The sequence below is a fragment of the Malaclemys terrapin genome, chromosome 9, assembly GCF_027887155.1.
Source record: "Malaclemys terrapin pileata isolate rMalTer1 chromosome 9, rMalTer1.hap1, whole genome shotgun sequence".
In the NCBI taxonomy this organism is placed as follows: domain Eukaryota; kingdom Metazoa; phylum Chordata; order Testudines; family Emydidae; genus Malaclemys; species Malaclemys terrapin.
The window spans coordinates 91,405,613-91,422,732 of NC_071513.1; the positions used below are offsets into that span (position 1 = coordinate 91,405,613).

At 47.0% G+C, this 17,120-nt stretch overlaps 1 protein-coding gene across 2 annotated transcripts in view; it reads left to right on the forward strand.

The window, feature by feature from the left end:
• Nucleotides 1-17,120, forward strand: part of FNDC3B (fibronectin type III domain containing 3B) — a 371,221-nt gene that overhangs the window by 315,498 nt on the left and 38,603 nt on the right. For both annotated transcript variants that reach the window (XM_054039466.1, XM_054039465.1), the window contains exon 23: nt 14,342-14,554. In XM_054039466.1, the coding sequence (XP_053895441.1) occupies nt 14,342-14,554 (213 nt within the window). The remainder of the gene's footprint in view (nt 1-14,341; nt 14,555-17,120) is intronic.

Sequence of the window (17,120 nt, forward strand, 5' to 3'; positions counted from 1 at the left end):
ATGGTCAACTATGTGCATTTCAAGATTACTCTGCACACTAATGGACTGTTTAAAATTAACATGACACAGTTTGACATTGTCACTGAAACAAGGGCATAAAATGGAATGCTTCAGATGCTCTTGTTGTATATTATGTGCTTATTTTTGTGCTCTTGAGAGAGGAAAAATATGTAATATCAAAATGCAACTCCCAGGATCTGCTTTTCTGTAACAAAAATGGAAACAGTCATTTCAGTTAATTAGTACTAAAGTGTTAGAGCAAAATTTCATGTGCTGACCTTCATTTTTGCAGGCACAAATAATTGCCTTGATCATTTTTGCACTCATATTTAAGCCATTTAATGAGGGCAATCAGGAACTTGGACTTCAAAGTGATATAAATGATAAATAGAAATAATTGCTGACATAAGCAAAAATAAAAGCCTGGTTAAGGTTTAACAAAGAAAACCCTAAATCTGTAGGCACAAAAAAAATTGTGGATTCTTTGAAAATAGTTTTTCTCCCAATATTGTTGTTTTCCAGTATCTAAGCTTTCATTTTAAAAAAGGAAATGGGATTGATTGTAGAGTTGAACACATTGTCTTCCAATCAAGTTTGATCCTGCAAAGTGTTGAGAACATGCAATACCTCGAAGGAAATAGTCCTTATCTCTCAAAATTAGGCCCTGAACCTAAAGAAGAAGTGGCATTTTTTTTAATTCTCTATTGAGATCTTGCCTTTGTTGCTTAGACTTATATATATTCATTCCAGAAGGGACTGTTATGATTATACAGTCAGACCTCCTGAATAACACAGGCTATAGAAATTCACCCAGTAATTTCTGCATCAAGCCCATAACTTCTCGTTGAGCTAGGTCATATCTTTTAGAAAGAGACATCCAGTCTTGATTTAACGATTTCAAATGATGGAAAATACACCACACACATTCCTTGGTACATGAGTGATTAATTACCCTCAGTTGCATCTTATTTCCCATTTGAATTTGTCTAGCTTCAACTTCCAGTCATTAGATTTTATGTGGCTGTGTGCTATTAAAGAAACATATTTTGAAATCTCCCAGCGTAGATACTTACAGAATAGATCACAATCAAGTCACCTCTTTATATTCTCTTTGATAAGCTAAGGAGACTGAACTATTTAAGTCTCTCAGCAAAAAGGTTTCTCACTCTTCGAATTATACTTGTAGCTCTCTTCTGAACCCTTTCCAATTTTCAGCATCCTTTTTGAAATGTGGACATCAGAACTGGACACAGTATTCCAGTGTTGGTTTCTCCAATGCTGTGTACAGGGGATGTATCCATTCCTTATTCCTATTCAATACTCCCAACTTTGTGTGTGTATGTGTATATCACTGTGTATATATGTGTGTGTGTTTGTGTGTATATGTATATTCACAGTAATAATAAAAAAGTAAATATCTTCATCCTCAAATTTAGGGCCTGATCCTGCATATCTTTACTCACACAGTTAATTTATACTATGCACGAATAATCTCATTGACTGCAGAGGAGATACAAAGTACGTGAGCACGTAAAGGTTTGCAGAAGGGGACCCTTACTTTTTATTAAGTGAAAGTTGTTAAACTCTTCTGTTCTGACCTCTTGTATAACATAGGCCATAGAATTCCACCCATAATTTCTGCATCAAGTCCAATGGTTTGGTTTCTTTATTAGACTTTCTCTGAGCGTTTACTGCAGTACAGCTCCTTGTATATTTTTGAAGTACAATTACAGAAATTGAGATTACATATTGCAACAGTATTTTTATCAAATAAAGATGTAATTTCTGTCAACTTCCTTTAATTGTTTTTTGTGTGATTTGATAAGACTGTAAGTGAATAAATAGCCCATGGTATTCCAGCTGAAAATTGTGAAAAACTTTCTCCCCAAAAATAATTAAAAGTATCTTTTATTTTTCTGTTAGGTACACTTTGTTCCTATATTTTGTCTTTCTATTTTTCCTCATTAACCATGCTGTACTGTTGTGATTCCTCCCTCCCTCCTGTCCCCTTCACACCCCCAAGCAATTTAGCAGACTTGTTTACTGAGTATTTCTTTTAATAGGATAACTTATTTTAAATTTGACTTATTAGCATCTATATAAAAAAAACATAGCAGTTGCGATTTGTAAACCATGTCACGGGAAAGACCTTTCTGAATGAAAACAGAAATGCATATGAAAATATCTCTGAGGATTGAGATTTGTGTGTTTTGAAGCAAAGGGCTCAGTCCAGCTGACCTTGAACTACCAATAGAAGTTTTACCCAATAAGGACCTGTAAAATTGGGCTCAATGTTCCATTCCAGAGCTCACAAATGTTTATAAATTTTTGTGTGTGTATTTAACCACTAAAAGTCCTGAATAGATTATGCTTCTTTCTTCCTTTTTAAGACGATGGAGTTTTGCCTGAGTAAGAAGGACTGCAGCCTCATGCTACGCCAGCTAAAATAATTATAAAGCCTCCCCATTCATTTCAGTGCTCCAAAGCAGGCTCGTAGGGGGGGGAATGATGGTCCGGTGTTAGCTTGGGAGATCTGGGTTCAAGTACACCTCCATTACAGACTTTCCTCTGTCACCTTGTCAAAGTCACTTAATCATCCTGGGCCTCAGTTTCCCAGCTGTAAAATGGGAATAAGGGGCCTTACAGGAATGTTGTGAGGATAAACGCATTAAATATGGTGTTGTGCTTAGATACTAAGGCAATGGGGGCCATATTAATACCTTAGATAAAGTAGAATTTTGAGTCTAATAATGCAGTTTTGCCTTCTTAAGGACTGAAGGATCAGGTTAGTCACTATTGTTACCAGCATTGCCCATTACTTTGGGATATGCTCATTTATTAGTGTTACTCTTCCGGGGGGCGGGAGGGTTTCTGTACTTGTATCAATGTACTGCTTGTGTCACTTGTGTTCTCATAAGGAGCAGTACTTCTCCCTGCTGCAAGTTCCCTCCCAATGGAGCTAACCTGCAGGACCTAAGTTCCTCAGGGCTGGGTTCTTCCAGCCCCAGAATCAGACGAACAAACACACATTAACAGAGCGCCTCTGAGAGAACCGGGTTAATCAGCGCTCCCAAGCTGACCCCTTATATGTCCCTGGACTCAAGTAGGCTGGGTCGAGCAGCATCTCCAAGCTGTCACCCTCATATGCCATGGGCACCGCACCGGAATAGAGCACGCCTGAGCAGGCTGGGTCGAGCAGCACTTTCAATCTGCCACTCGCATATGTCCCAGGTTCAGCATGTCTCTATCTCCACTTTCACGTTACAATTGTTCTGGTAGTAACCCACTTGATGAGCAAACCCCACAGGATTTTTGGGCATTGCAGGGATCTTTTAGCTTAGGTCAGAGGAGCCTTGCTGCAGAGCGAATGAGGAAACCAAAAAAAAAAAAAAATCCATGAGGGGGGGAGAGAGAGAGAGAGAAGCAACTAGTTTAATCATGAAAGTTATTTATTGCCAAGTAATAACCATAGGGGAGCCAAACAAACAAAACACTTATAATATTAAATCTAACTTAAATTTGATTATAAAAGTCGGGTTTACAAAACTATAACTGATCACACAAGTCAGGGTCAGAAGGCTATATCTAGAGAGAGAGAGAGCTGGGTTCTCACCACTCCATGAAGCTTGAATAGATCGGGGTTTCCAGGCAGTGGTGGTAGCTGAGGGTCCAGAGTGCTGGAGACAGGCAAAGCCCCCAGCACGATCAGTCAGGAGAAGATGAAGTCGCAATGGAACTGATGCAGATTTTGGATCCAGGCATCAGAACACTTACTTAAGCATGGGTAGGGGTTTTTGTAGAGAAACAACAATGGTTAAAGGGAGAACATTAGATTTGTTTATGTGTACCAAAGTTGTTTTGTTCAGACTAGACAATGGGAGCTGATCATTCCTGGCTTTGGGCAGTTTTCCTTGGAGGGAGCTCACAATAAAGGATTTATTACTAGAATTGGTCTGATAACTACTCAGGTGGGTGTGTGCAGGTGTGGATTCATTAACATCTGGAACAGAGATCCCCCATCATGCAGTGCTTCCCTGCTTTCCTGGTCCTAGAGTTCCCTGCGGTTCTTGCCTTGGAATCTCTGTTCTGTATGCTAATGGAGATGCCTCCTTGTCCCATCTTCGATGCAAATGAGGCTAGGGGAGTTTCCTAAATACTATCATCCTTATCCCAGGGGTTTAGGTGTGTCTCCCACTGCCTTTTCATTGCTTTTTGTAAGTCTTTCTTTTGATCAGTTTTGGTTCAAGCAGAGGCTGGGGGTGGAGGGGGAAGTCTTTTGTGAGTCAACAGGCTGGGTACTGTGCCCTGGTTCCCCAAGATCACAGAGCTGACAGGTACCACTGTCAAACTAGAAATAATGTCTTATTCTATCCAGTGGCGTAGCCAGGTTTTAAGAGCAGGGGGAGCAAACATAAAAAAGGCGTCTCCCCCCTTGGCTCCTCCTCCGGCCGCTCTGCGCACGCCCCTCCCCCCCCTTTGGCTGGCTCCTCCAGATCCATCCATTGTTAGGGCCCTACAGGCACCCGGGAGCCCCCTGCACACAGCCTGACACCTCCCCGGGCCGGGCCAAGCCGCGGTGGAGTCCGCGTCTCTTTAAGAGCGGGGCTGGGCTGAGCCGAGCCGGTGGGGGGGTGGCTCCACTCCCCGCTGCAGGCTGATGCCAGAGCCTGGGATAAGAGCCCCGCTGGTCTCCTGCACCAGCTCCAGGCGGGGCTTTGCTGCGGCTCCCCCCGGGCCGGGCCGCCCCCTTCACCTGCACAGTAGGGGCGGGTTGCATGAGGGCAGGACCTGGTGCCATCGGCCTGGCGGGTCCTGGGGGGCACCTGGCAGGCCCTGGGGGGCACCGGGCGAGATGTGTTGCGGGGGGCATCGGGCAGGGGGATGGGGCACTGGGCCCCGGGCCGAAGGGGAGGGACTCTCAGTCTCTTCCCTGACTGGGAGGGCGCGGGGTCCCACTGGGTCTCCGCAGCCTCGCTTGGCCTCGAGGAGGCGGCGGCGGCTCCATGGAGCTGGTAGTCTGGCCAGCGGGGCTGCTGAATGCCCACTCCTCCATCTCCTCCTCGCCCCAAGCACAGAGCACGCCAGGCGCCAACCCCATCCCAGGTTAGCCCCCTGCTGGGGCCGAGGGCTGAACAGGCCCGGCAGGGCAGTGTGGGGGCTGCTGGAGCCTGGAGGGGGAAGCTGGGGAAGGGGTGGCACAGCCTCAACCCTCTGGGGCTGCCTGCCCCGCAGAGGAGGCAGAGGGGCACAAGCTGCAGCAGGTACCCCAGCCCTCCGGGAGAGGGGATCTGGGGCCAGCCCAGGGAGGCAGGAGCAGCCCCAGGGGTGCTAGGCATGTGCAGGGCAGAGCCCCGGGAGAGCCCCAGCCCCGCGGCGGGCAGTGCTGCAGAGGAGGAGCTCGCGGCGAGTGAGGGGCAGCTGGCGGGCAGATCCCCTCTCCCCGGCAGCTTCCTGCTTCCCTCGGCCCGGAAGCAGGAAGCTGCTGGGGAGAAGGAAGCTGCCCGCCAACTGCGGAGTGCTCGGCCGCTGAGCCCTGAGCCGCCGCAGGAGGCGGCTGCGATGTTGGGGCCACATGGGGCACGATGGCTGAGGCGGCGGCCCCTTGGCTCCTCTGGCCGTGCCCGCCCCCCCCCCCCCAATGGCTCCTCCGGAGCCGGCCGTGCTGCCCCCCCCCCCCCCCACTTGCCTGCAGGACCCCAGCGACGGTCCGGCGGGCGCCACTTTTGAAAAATTTACTGAGGGGAAGCGGCTGCTTCCCCTGAACCCCCCTAGCTACGCTACTGATTCTATCACAAAATATTTAATTCAGCTTAATCTAGGCTATAGTATTAATCAGTCCTATTTTTCATGCTGATCTTTCTCCTTTCTAGTTTATATTTGCTATCCTAGCTATTAGACATTGCTTTTCACAAGAATGAGTAAATTGCATTAATTTTATGAGAACTTGTATATCAAACTCTTCTCATGTCAGGCTGCTTAAGAATGCTTCAGAAGTGATTTTTCAGCTTGCAAATGGAATACTGTACAAATTATTCCATTACCAAACCAAAAATAGCATCCTTTTCAGAGTGTTTATTTTCCGGGATCAAGAACATTTTAAAATATGATCGGTTATTGAAGGTCCTATAAGAGTTTCTAAATTTGCCTGGTTTGAAAAATGATGTTTTCTGAATCTAATGTTTAAAAGAGCCAGTGGAAAAATACAAAAATGGATACAAGTGATAGAGAGGTCTGATGCCAAGACTAGAAGCATTAGGTAGTGTCCCCCAAATTTACTATTTCCATTTTCCAAGTATTTGTTTTAAAATTATGCTTGATTCATTTGAAAGTAGCCCTAAAAAACCCTCCATTGTTTCAGCATTTTTAAGCTTACCTTAGAAATCACTATTGAAGGCTGGGTCAGAGTGACTTTATGAATGTTTTTTAACACAAGTATTTCAATATAAAGTCTTAAATAAAAATAAATTGTGTGCATACATAGATGTTTATAATGATTGTTTCACTGTTTCCTTGTTCTCCCCTATCTGTCTTATGTATCTGTTGCCTGTAGTCTTATACTTAGAGTGAAAACTGTTTGGGCCAGCTTTGTTATATGTAGAGCTGGGCGAAATTTTTTCAGTAAATAGAAATTTTACCGAAAAAATGCATTTTTCAGGACTCCGAAACGATTCACAAATTTGGTTCTAATTTAGCAAATAGTTTCAGCAGAAAAAAAAAGGAGAAATGTTAAAACATTTTGTTTTTACATTTTTTTTAAATGAACTGTTTCTAAATGAAATGTTTTTAAAATGTCGACATTTTAGCCCTTTCGTTTGACCTGAGTAAATGTTTTTTTATTTGTTTTTTTATCAAGGAAAAAACCAAAACTAACCATATTGGTGTGGGATTTTTCAGTTCAGCCACCAAACTGAAAAATGAGTTATTTGCTTACGGTAGTTAAGTGCTTGTACAGTGTCTTCCACAATGTGGTCTTAGCCTCTAGGTGCTACCTTAATACAAATAATAAATAACAGTACCACAGAGAAAAAGAGAGGGAGTGTAAATTAGAGTGACCAGATAGCAAGTATGAAAAATCGGGACAGTGTGTGTGTGTGTGGGGGGAGGAGGGGGTAATAGGCACCTATATAAGAAAACTCCCCAAATATCAGGACTGTCCCTATAAAATCAGGACATCTGGTCACCCTAGTGTAAATATTCCTTGAGTCTCACTTCCTCATATGCACCCACATGAAGGCCAGTGCAGTCTGGCCCATCATATACAGCTGTATTAACAGATGGATATACACACAGCCCCATATGCCCAGCATTACACTGAGGGTAGCAACTTGGCGAAGACTTACAAGTGATAGCGTCAGTGAGGACTTGCCTGGCAAGTTGTAATTTGGTAGACTCAAACAACCCACCAGTTGTTGCTTTTCCGAGGCATACATTTGGGACGATGCCTTTTATTTTGATTTGAGGCAGACTGCAGTTTTCACCAGCCTTCTAATTTTCCTGGTTCAGGAGTATATATATCTGTGTACATACATGCACACACCTCCATCCTTTAAAAATAGGTTTAAGAAATACAAGATGACATTTAAATGAAATTGCTAATGATCTCATAATTCTTTCTTCAAAATGTGATACTGTCATGGAGAAATAGTTGAAGCTTAAATGATTTGGGGACAGGTGGTTTGTTTTGGGTGAGGTTTGGTTTATTTACTGCAAAATGTAAAAGTAATGGAACCTCTGTTTATGAATTCATTGCTTTAAACTCCCTGCAAAAAGCTGATATTTCTTAATTTAGTCACGTATCACTGTCCATATGTCATTACTAGATGATGAATTCTCAGTTTCCTATTGAAAATTGAAAATTATTTCCACCTATTTTCACCTTGGAGAGCCATTACGTGTTAATACATGACTTTTGAAGCTGAAATAATGAGCGTACAATGTGAAGTAAGAAAAAAGTCTGCATTAATTATGCCTCTCATAATACCAGTAAAGTAGTCAGTCTGTTTCAATGTCTATGCTTCTTTTTTCTTTAGCTTTTTTGACCTGCTTTGTCTTAATCATACCATAGTTTTTGTATTTGTTAGTTACCTCTATTGCATCATCAAATGCAGAACACTTATTTGTGAATCTATGAAAGTAGTTTGCGAAAATGAAATTGAGTTTTAAGGCCTGGTTCTGATCTCAAAGGTTTTAAATTAGTGTAATTCCATTCTCTTCAGTAGAGTTTTTTCTGATTTACACTCGTGTAACAGAGATCAGAATCTTAAGAAATAAAGAAACACTCCTTACTTGCACTGGTTTGGTCTGTAATAGGGTTCCCATATCTCATAAATAAAAAAAGAGGACCCTCCACGGGCCCTGGCCCCGCCCATTTCCCCACCCATAGCCCCACCCCAACTCCGCCCCTTCCCCACCCTAACTCCGCCCCCTCCTCCCTCCCACTCCCAGCCAGGGGGAAAGGGCTGCCCCAGTGCTACCAGCTTCAGGGTTTGCCGGGCAGCCCCCAGACCCTGCGCCCCCAGCCGGCGCTTCCCCAGCGCAGCTGGAGCCCGGGAGGGAAAGCGCCCAGCCGGGGGCGCAGGGTCTGGAGGCTGCCCGGCAAACCGTGAAGCCGGTAGCGCTCAGGCTTTGGGCAGCCCCTAGGCCTCCGGACCCTGCGCCCCCAGCCGGGCACTTCCCCGCCCGGGCTCCGGCGGCGCAGGGTCCCGAGGCACGGGGGCTGCCCGAAGCTGGTAGCGCTTGGGCAGCCCGGCTCTTAAACAGAGCCGAAGAGTCGGGGAGGAGCAGAGCCGCCATTTTCCCAGACATGTTCGGCTTTTTGGCAATTCCCCCCAGACGGGGGTTTGACTGCCGAAAAGCCGGACATGTCCAGGAAAAAGAGGACATATGGTAACCCTAATCTGTAAGAAATCTTGACAATCACTATAATGCTACTACTTAGCACATTGAAAACTAACGTTATCTGACTAATCCTCAAAACACTGTTGTATGGTAGGTAAGTAGTATCATACCCATTTTGCAGAGCAACTAAATGCTGAGAGGTAAAATAACTCAAAGGCGAAATAGTATTATGAATTCCTGGTTCTTAGTTCAATGTTCAGTCCATTCAATAAATCATGCTGTTTCTGTGATATAGGACTTTAAATGTAAAGACCTAGTATACAGTATGTGGCCTCTTAATTTAAACTGTAGTCTAGAAAATAGGGTGGAAAGAAATGGAAATAAAATGACATCACACTTTTTCACTTCCTAATACTAAATTGTCTTAAGTTGAAATTAGAGCATTCAAAAAAGCGACTTTTAAAGAAATGCATCTTAAAAAGCAACATAATCAGAAACCACGCATTTTTAAAGCAGTGAATGACAAACGTGATTTGGAAACCAACATTCTTCTGGTACATCTTCCTGGCTTCTCTCTTGACCTCCCCTTAAAGGTTTACAAAATGGAACATTTATTTCAGCACAGGACAGAGTTAAAAACAGGAAAGGAAGACAGTGAAATAAAGAGCATGCAACAGTTAGTTCTAATTTAGAACAATCAAGTGAGAGGCAATAAAGATGAAAGTGAATTCCGAATACTTGATCTCTAAACACCTTGCCACCTCCAAGAAATATTGTACTGTATAGGAAAAGGCTCTGAGGCCTGACCTGTACAGAACACACACAAAACTGGATGAGGCCAATGAGCATTCCAGCGTTCTGAGGGCAGAAAGTGATTTCTTTTTACAGTCAAAGATGTTATTTTTATCTGAGTAATTCTACTTTCAATGCCGCATGGGAGAATGGTGCATTTCAACATTTTCAGTATACTTTATAACAGGGGTCGGCAACCTTTCAGAAGCGGTGTGCCGAGTCTTCATTTATTCACTCTAATTTAAGGTTTCGCGTGCCGGTAATACATTTTAATGTTTTTAGAAGGTCTCTCTCTACAAGTCTATATATTATATAACTAAACTAGTGTTGTATTGTAAAATAAATAAGGTTTTCAAAATGTTTAAGAAGCTTTATTTAAAATGAAATTTAAAATGTTGATCTTACGCCACCGGCCCCCTTAGCCCGCTGCTGGTCTGGGGTTCTGTTCACCTAGGCCGGAAGCGGGCTGAGTGGGGCCTGCGGCCAGGGCCCCGGCTGGCAAGGGTCCAGCAGCCAGAACCCCAGACCAGCAGCGGGCTGTGTGGGGCCAGGGGCCAGGACCCCAGACCGGCAGTGGACTAAGCGGCTCAGCTCACTGCCGCTCAGGGGTTCCATCCGCCGGCTCCTGCCAGCCAGGATCCTGGCCGCCGGATCCACTCAGCCCGCTGCCAGTCTGGGGTCCCGGCCCTCCCCACATACAGTGGGTACCTACCTTCTCCCTGGTTCTGGCCATTCTCTTCCTCTCTCTGCACTGAGCTGAGGGTGGCAGTGCACTGAGCACAGGGCTGGGGGTAAAGGGTCGGGCCAGGAGCTAAAATGAGGAAGGGGGCTCAGGGTTGGGGCAGGAGGTTTGGGTGTGGGGCACTTACCTGGGCAGCTCCCATTTGATGCGAGGGGTGCAGATGGGAATGTGGGGGTGTGTGTGCAGAGCTCCCGTTTGGTGCTCCGGGTGGGGATGTGGCGGGTGCATGGGGGGGCTGGGGATGTGGGGCGGTGCAGGTGTCAGGGTAGAGGGGGGGCTGGGGATGTATGGGGGTGCCAGAGTCAGGGCTAGAGTTGTGGAGGTGGGATGAAGGAGTCAAGCAGAGGGCTGGGTGTGTATGAGGGAGGTACAGGGCTCAGGGCAGAGGGCAGGGTGACTGCCCTTTTAAGAACTCCCAACCCCCCAGCTCCTTGTCCCCTGACCCCCCCCAGGACCCTCCTTGCTCCCTGTCCCCTGACTGCCCTGCCCCCTATCCACTCCCTGCCCCCCCTGACAGACCCCGGGACTCCCATGCCCCATCCAACCCCGCCTGCTCCCTGACTGCCCCCTCCAGAGACCCCCCCATCCAACCCACCCTGTCCCCTGACTGCCCCCACGCCCACCCCTTATCCAATCCCCCCAGCCCCCTTACCATGAGGCTCCACGCAGAGCCTGATAAGCTGCCCTGCGGGAGCGCGCAACCTCGGCCCCCAGAGCTCGGCGCGCGGCGGCAGGGCTCTGGGTGAGCGGGGAGCGTCTTTCCTTCCCTGTGGAGCCAAACACTGTCCTGCGGGAGCGCACAGCCCCTACCCCCAGAGCGCTGCGCGCACGACGGCAGAGCTCCAGGGGAGGGGCTGGCAGCTTGCAGCGCTCCGGCCCACGAGCGCAGACCCCGCGGCTTGCCATGCCGGGAGAGTGGGGTCATTTGCCCACCTCGTGCGCACGGCTATGCTGCTGCTCCCTGCCCCCGCGGGGGGAGCGGAGGGTTGAGGAGAGCGGCCCAGGCTGGGCAGGATTTTTAATGGCACGCTGGAGTCCCGGCAGGCTCCAGCGTGCCATTAAAAATCGGCTCACTTGCCATAGGTTGCCGACCCCTGCTTTATAATATTCATTTAAAAAGTCTATGCTACCCTTAAGAATGTGCATAACTTCTACTGAAGTCAGTGCACGTTGTGTGGGTATACGGAAAGAGGGACAGACTATTAATTCTTTAGTAGGAATAAATATTTGAAATAAATTCTTCCAGCCAAAGCTAGCTGCTCAGTAGGCTTTTCTTCCAAGTACAGAATTAGAATATTGGAACCAAAGTGTTTATGGAAAAGCACAAGACTGTCAAGGAAGAGACCGTGCATAGAGCACAGCTCAGAGAGCCAGGAAGTACTGAGTTCTAATCCTAGCTCTGCTTTGGCTCCTTTTGTGACCTCATGACCTTTGTCAAGTCATGTACCCTTTTGTGTCTGAATTGCCCTCTGTAAAATGGAGATGTTAATACTTGCCTAAGGGAGCATTGTGAGGATTTGTGTGGGAGGTTTTTCTAAAGCAAAAGCATTTTGAACTTGAGCAGGGCCCTTCCTGCATGATAGGTAGTAGAGGAGGCATAAGGTGCCCCCTTAATCTACTGTTTCCTGTGCACAGGGGCAAGTGAACTCTGCAGAGCCACTTCATCTGCGTCTCACAGGGGTGGGCAGTAACAGGAGAGGAGATGGCTGGAGTCACCAGTGCGCCCTGGGACACTAGTTTGCTGGGGAACATACGCTGAGATGGGTATTCTTTCACAGTTTACTTCCTCCCTGGAATAGTAGGCAGAGTAGGAGAGAGAGCATGACTCCCTAAATCATACACTCCCTCTTAGGCTTCTCAAGGGCTGTACAGCAATGCTCTGCCCCTTGTATAAATCACTGCATTAATGCAATATGTTACGTGTGTGGAGGTATTGCATCGGCATGCTCTGCAGACAAGACTCTCTTTACTGATGTATTTGTTAATGATTTTTTCCCTACATTTATTGAATATGATTTCCCTCTTGCATTTTATAATGAGAGAGAAAATAAACCTTCTAAGGCAAAGAAATCCTTGGAAGTTTGAATACTACATTTTTTCCATGTCCTCTTAATCTAAGTATGTGGCTGTGTCAAGTGGAAAGATCCCATATAGCTGCTTCTTCCCTTATAGTAGGCACGGGCAATGTTGTGAATGACTGTGTTTCTGCTGGTAGTTACTGGCTTCTTGGTGGCTTGTAGTTCTCAGAAGAAGCAACATCTCCTGTCAAGAATCTTTTCCCATGAGAAGATTAGACTGCTGTGCATAGCATTTCCAAAGCAGGTGGCATCTGTCCAGCCATCCAAACTAGGACATTCTTAATAAAATCATAATTATTTTGTTTGCCCCGTAGGTTTTTCTCCTTTCCTCTTTGACGTTAACAGATTTTTGAAGCAAACATCTGGCTTGTCTGTGCCAGTATTACTGCTTATATAGTTCAAGGATTTCCAGACATGAACTTTCACATATTGCAATCGAAGGAGAAAATTTTATCCCCATTGCACAAATTATTAAACCAAGGCACAGAGAAGCAAATGATTGAAATGGTAATAGAAGCCAGGAGCCATTACTCTGGTGGAACAATAGGGTTCAGAAGCCTAACCCAATCACTAGAACATTCACAGAAGAAAACCGTACGACTATATAGCTGTTTTGTCTTCCTCTTACTCCCAAGTGTCACTTATTTTGAGTCAGATGGCTCAGTAAGCTTTTGTCCATTGGTAAACAGGGCTGCCCACACGGGGAAGCCAGGGGGGCAATTTGCCCCAGGCCCTGGGCCCCGCAGGGGCCCCCACGAGAATATAGTATTCTATAGTATTGCAACTTTTTTTATTGAAGGGGCCCCCCAAAATTGCTTTGCCCCTGAATCCTCTGGGCGGCCCTGTTGGTAAATGAGACCATGAGCCAGGTTCTTGACTGGTTCTTAAATAAATCTTTAACCATGAATATTTAAGCATATAAAATTCAAAGGGGGCATGTAATATTGGAAGTTACACCCATAATCTGTCTACATACTACTAACATTTTTCTTGGCACTTAGTTTGAAAAAATCTTAATCTTAGTAGTTTTCAGAGTATGAGAAACAGATTCTGGGATCTCCGATATGATTATACCAGTTTTGAAAACTCCCTTTGTGGGAAGAGCTATATCCATTAGAATAATACAGTGTCTTGGGACCAGAGTGTTGAGCCACCCACCACTTAGCTGGTGGTTCAAATCTGGCCACGGCCTGTATTGACAAAAAGGTGTTACTGTCTGATGATAGATTTGCAGTAACCTTCCCAACAATTCTCCAGGCTGTTTGTGTTTGACTAAAAAGAGGACCTCAGTCTCAATGTTGCATGTTTCACAATCACCATGTACCAGATTCTGCCACACTGAATAGTCTCTTTGCAAGGAGCCCACTGAAGAAATGTTACTATTAGCGTAGTGACTAACTACTCACCATGAGTAAGGATGACCCTAAATTGGTAACAAAAATGAATATCTAAGTAGATTGGGATATTCTTATTCATGGTGAGAAGTGCCTTACTGTTCATGCAGTCCCATTGACTATAGTTGGGCAGCTCATTGCGTAGGTACTGTTCTGTGTGAGTAAGGGTATTGCAATGTGGCCCTAAGGCCCTGAAATTAAGCTGGAGAGTATAGCACATTTAGTCTTTTTGTTCATTGCTCATTGTCTTCACTGCTGCTGCTATGATGTAAAGAAGATCATGATAGAGCAGGAAAGAGTGGGTAGGTTAAAGAGCCCTTCACTTTGCCAAGACAAGATATAGACTATTGGGAGTGGACATATGAGCAATTGAATTGATGCTATACCAGATTTCACTCTGAAGGCCAAGAACTGTTTTGTCCTTTGGGGCTTTTTAGATAAAGTGCCTTCTGAAAGCACATTACTTAAACCTGCTTTATTTTTGTTGTTTATTTTAGGATCAGGATCCAGGCTATCAATGAAATTGGAGCTGGACCATTTAGCCACTTCATTACAGCAAAAACCAGGCCCCTACCACCCTTACCTCCTCGGTTAGAGTGTGCTGCAGCAGGCCCTCAGAGCCTAAAGTTGAAGTGGGGAGACAGCAGCTCCAAACTGCATGCTATCGATGACATGGTATACATCTTGCAGCTAGAGGACAAAAACAAAAGGTAAGAGGTGCATGTTTCTGTTCTTAAATGTCAAACAAATGAATCATCATAAGGTATTTATGTGAATGAATCACAGTAAGGAATTTTGCTGTTTTCCTTATTTTATACCTACAGGCATGTGAAAATTGTTGTTTTAATGTGGATTCAATAATTTAAGTTCTGTACATGTAGTTTAACCTGTATATAAATCTATGTGATCTCACCTGTTACACTGGTGTCATAAAACAGTTGAACTGCAAAAGTATTTTACAGTCCATATTTAGCAAATATTCTGATTTTTTTTTTCTCCCTATAAAAACCAGCCCAAGTATTTCACAATTATATCTAATTTGTTATATCTTCTCTGGGGATATATCACACAATGCAGAAAGTAATGTGATATTGCTCCAAAAGTGGCATTTGCATTATACTGAAATGGCAATTAAGAGACAAGTCACAAGGACTACAAGTATGTGAATGACAAGATAGGACACTAGAAAAATCATATAAATACTATAATATAAATGTATCGGGTTGGTAATTGCGCATTGTTTGCAAAGTAAGAATGCATGGGCCTCATCCAGTATTTTTTGCTTACAAAAATCTCTTTGAAGCTTTGGATATGCAAGAAATGCGGAATCAGGCTGTAAGAGGGTCTGGACTCACCCCTGCGGCGCCTCCTGCTGGTTGTCCAGGGAATTAGCTCACCAGCCTCTGGAGCGCCCTCTGCAGGCCAGTGATCCGCCTTTCCTCTTCTCTGGCCCGTGTCCCTCCCAGGACCCCGGTGCCCCTTGCTCTGGGTGCTGCCCCCTGGCAATACCCATACATATGCTAGGTCTCCCTTCCCTTCATCATCGGCAAGGTTGGGTTCGGACCTGCTGCCTTGGCCTAGCCCTGGGCTGCCCTCTGCAATCCCCAGTACCCTTGGCCTATTACCAGGCCACAGCCTGGGGCTATCCAGGCTGGAGCTCCCCAGCTCCTCAGCCTTTCCCCAGCCCTGCTCCACCCAGGTACCCTGTCTAGTTCCCTGTAGCCAGGCCCTTCTCTCTCTGCACTCAGAGAGAGACTCTTGAACTCCTGGCTCCCAACCTTCTTATACAGGCCAGTTGGGGCCTGATTGGGGCATGGCCCAGCTGTGGCTACTTCCCCAATCAGCCCAGTAGCTTTTCCCTTTGCCCCAGCCCTCTGCCAGAGCTGTTTTAAAACCTCTGCAGGCGCAGGGTAGCCACCCCGCTACACACACCTCACCTCAAGATCCCCTCCACCAGGGGGGTAGGGTGTCTATCCCTAACGCCCCAGCATTCCTCTCAGCTGGGCCCGCAGGGAATCCCTCTCTGCTCGCAGGCTCTCCAGTGCCAGGAGCAGCCTGCTCCCTTCCTCCAGAGTTTGGGTTCCCATGGTTGCCTTTTCAGCTCCCCCATGGGATCCCAGGTTTGTCTGGGGCCTCCCTGCCCCTGACAATCCCCTCTTTGGGGCCCTGGTCATCACCACCCCCTCCTTCGGGGCAGTCTCAGACCCTGCCCGATCCTCTGGCCTCCCCCTCCATCTCTGGGGGCTAGGCCACTTTCCCTGGCGCCCCTTGTGGCAGAGGAGGCACAGCCCGTGCTCACCCCTGCCTACCTCAGGGCTGGCCTGGGCCCTGCGAGTTCCATGAGGGCACTCCGCCTTCTTGTGCCCTGGCTCCCCACAGGCCCAACACAATTGGAGCCCCCCTGTTGACTTCACAGGGGGCACTCGAGTCGGTCCATGGTCTGTCTCTGGCACAGCCCTTCCTTCAGGGCTCGCCTGGGCCCTGTGAGGGCACACCCTCTTGAAGTGTCCTGGTTCCCCACAGGCCCAACAGTTCTTCGGTCTTGGCACCGGCCTCCTGCCCAAGATGCCTGGCCCCCAATGAGGTCCTTGTGCCCTCCCCCGCAGCAGCTGAAGCAGCCTGGCTTGCTGCTCGGCGAGACGGGCCACACAGGCTCTCCAATAATAGTCCTTCATGGTTTTCTCCACCTTCGGTTCTCAAGTCTCTGCACTGGGCAATAGTCCACAGTCCTTACCTTGGCCCCTTGTGTCAGGGGTGGACCGCTATGCCCGCATTCTCCACCATATGTAAGGGTATCCGGACTCACCCCTGCGGTGCCTCCTGCTGGTCATCCAGGGAATTAGCTCACCAGCCTCTGGAGCGCCCTCTGCAGGCCAGTGATCCGCCTTTCCTCTTCTCTGGCCCCCGTGTCCCTCCCAGGACCCCGGTGCCCCTTGCTCTGGGTGCTGCTCCCTGGCAATACCCATACATATGCTAGGTCTCCCCTCCCAGGGGAACCCCCCCCACCCACTAACCCCACCTCACGATAAGGCCACTGCCAGTCACCAGCTAGCCCCCACTCTCTGGGGCAGACTGCAGTATAGGCCACTCATCATCAGCAAGATTGGGTTCAGACCTGCTGCCTTGGCCTAGCCCTGGGCTGCCCTCTGCAATCCCTAGTACCCCTTGGCCTATTACCAGGCCACAGCCTGGGGCTATCCAGGCTGGAGCTCCCCAGCCTTTCCCCAGCCCTGCTCCACCCAGGTACCCTGTCTAGTTCCCTACAGCCAGGCCTTT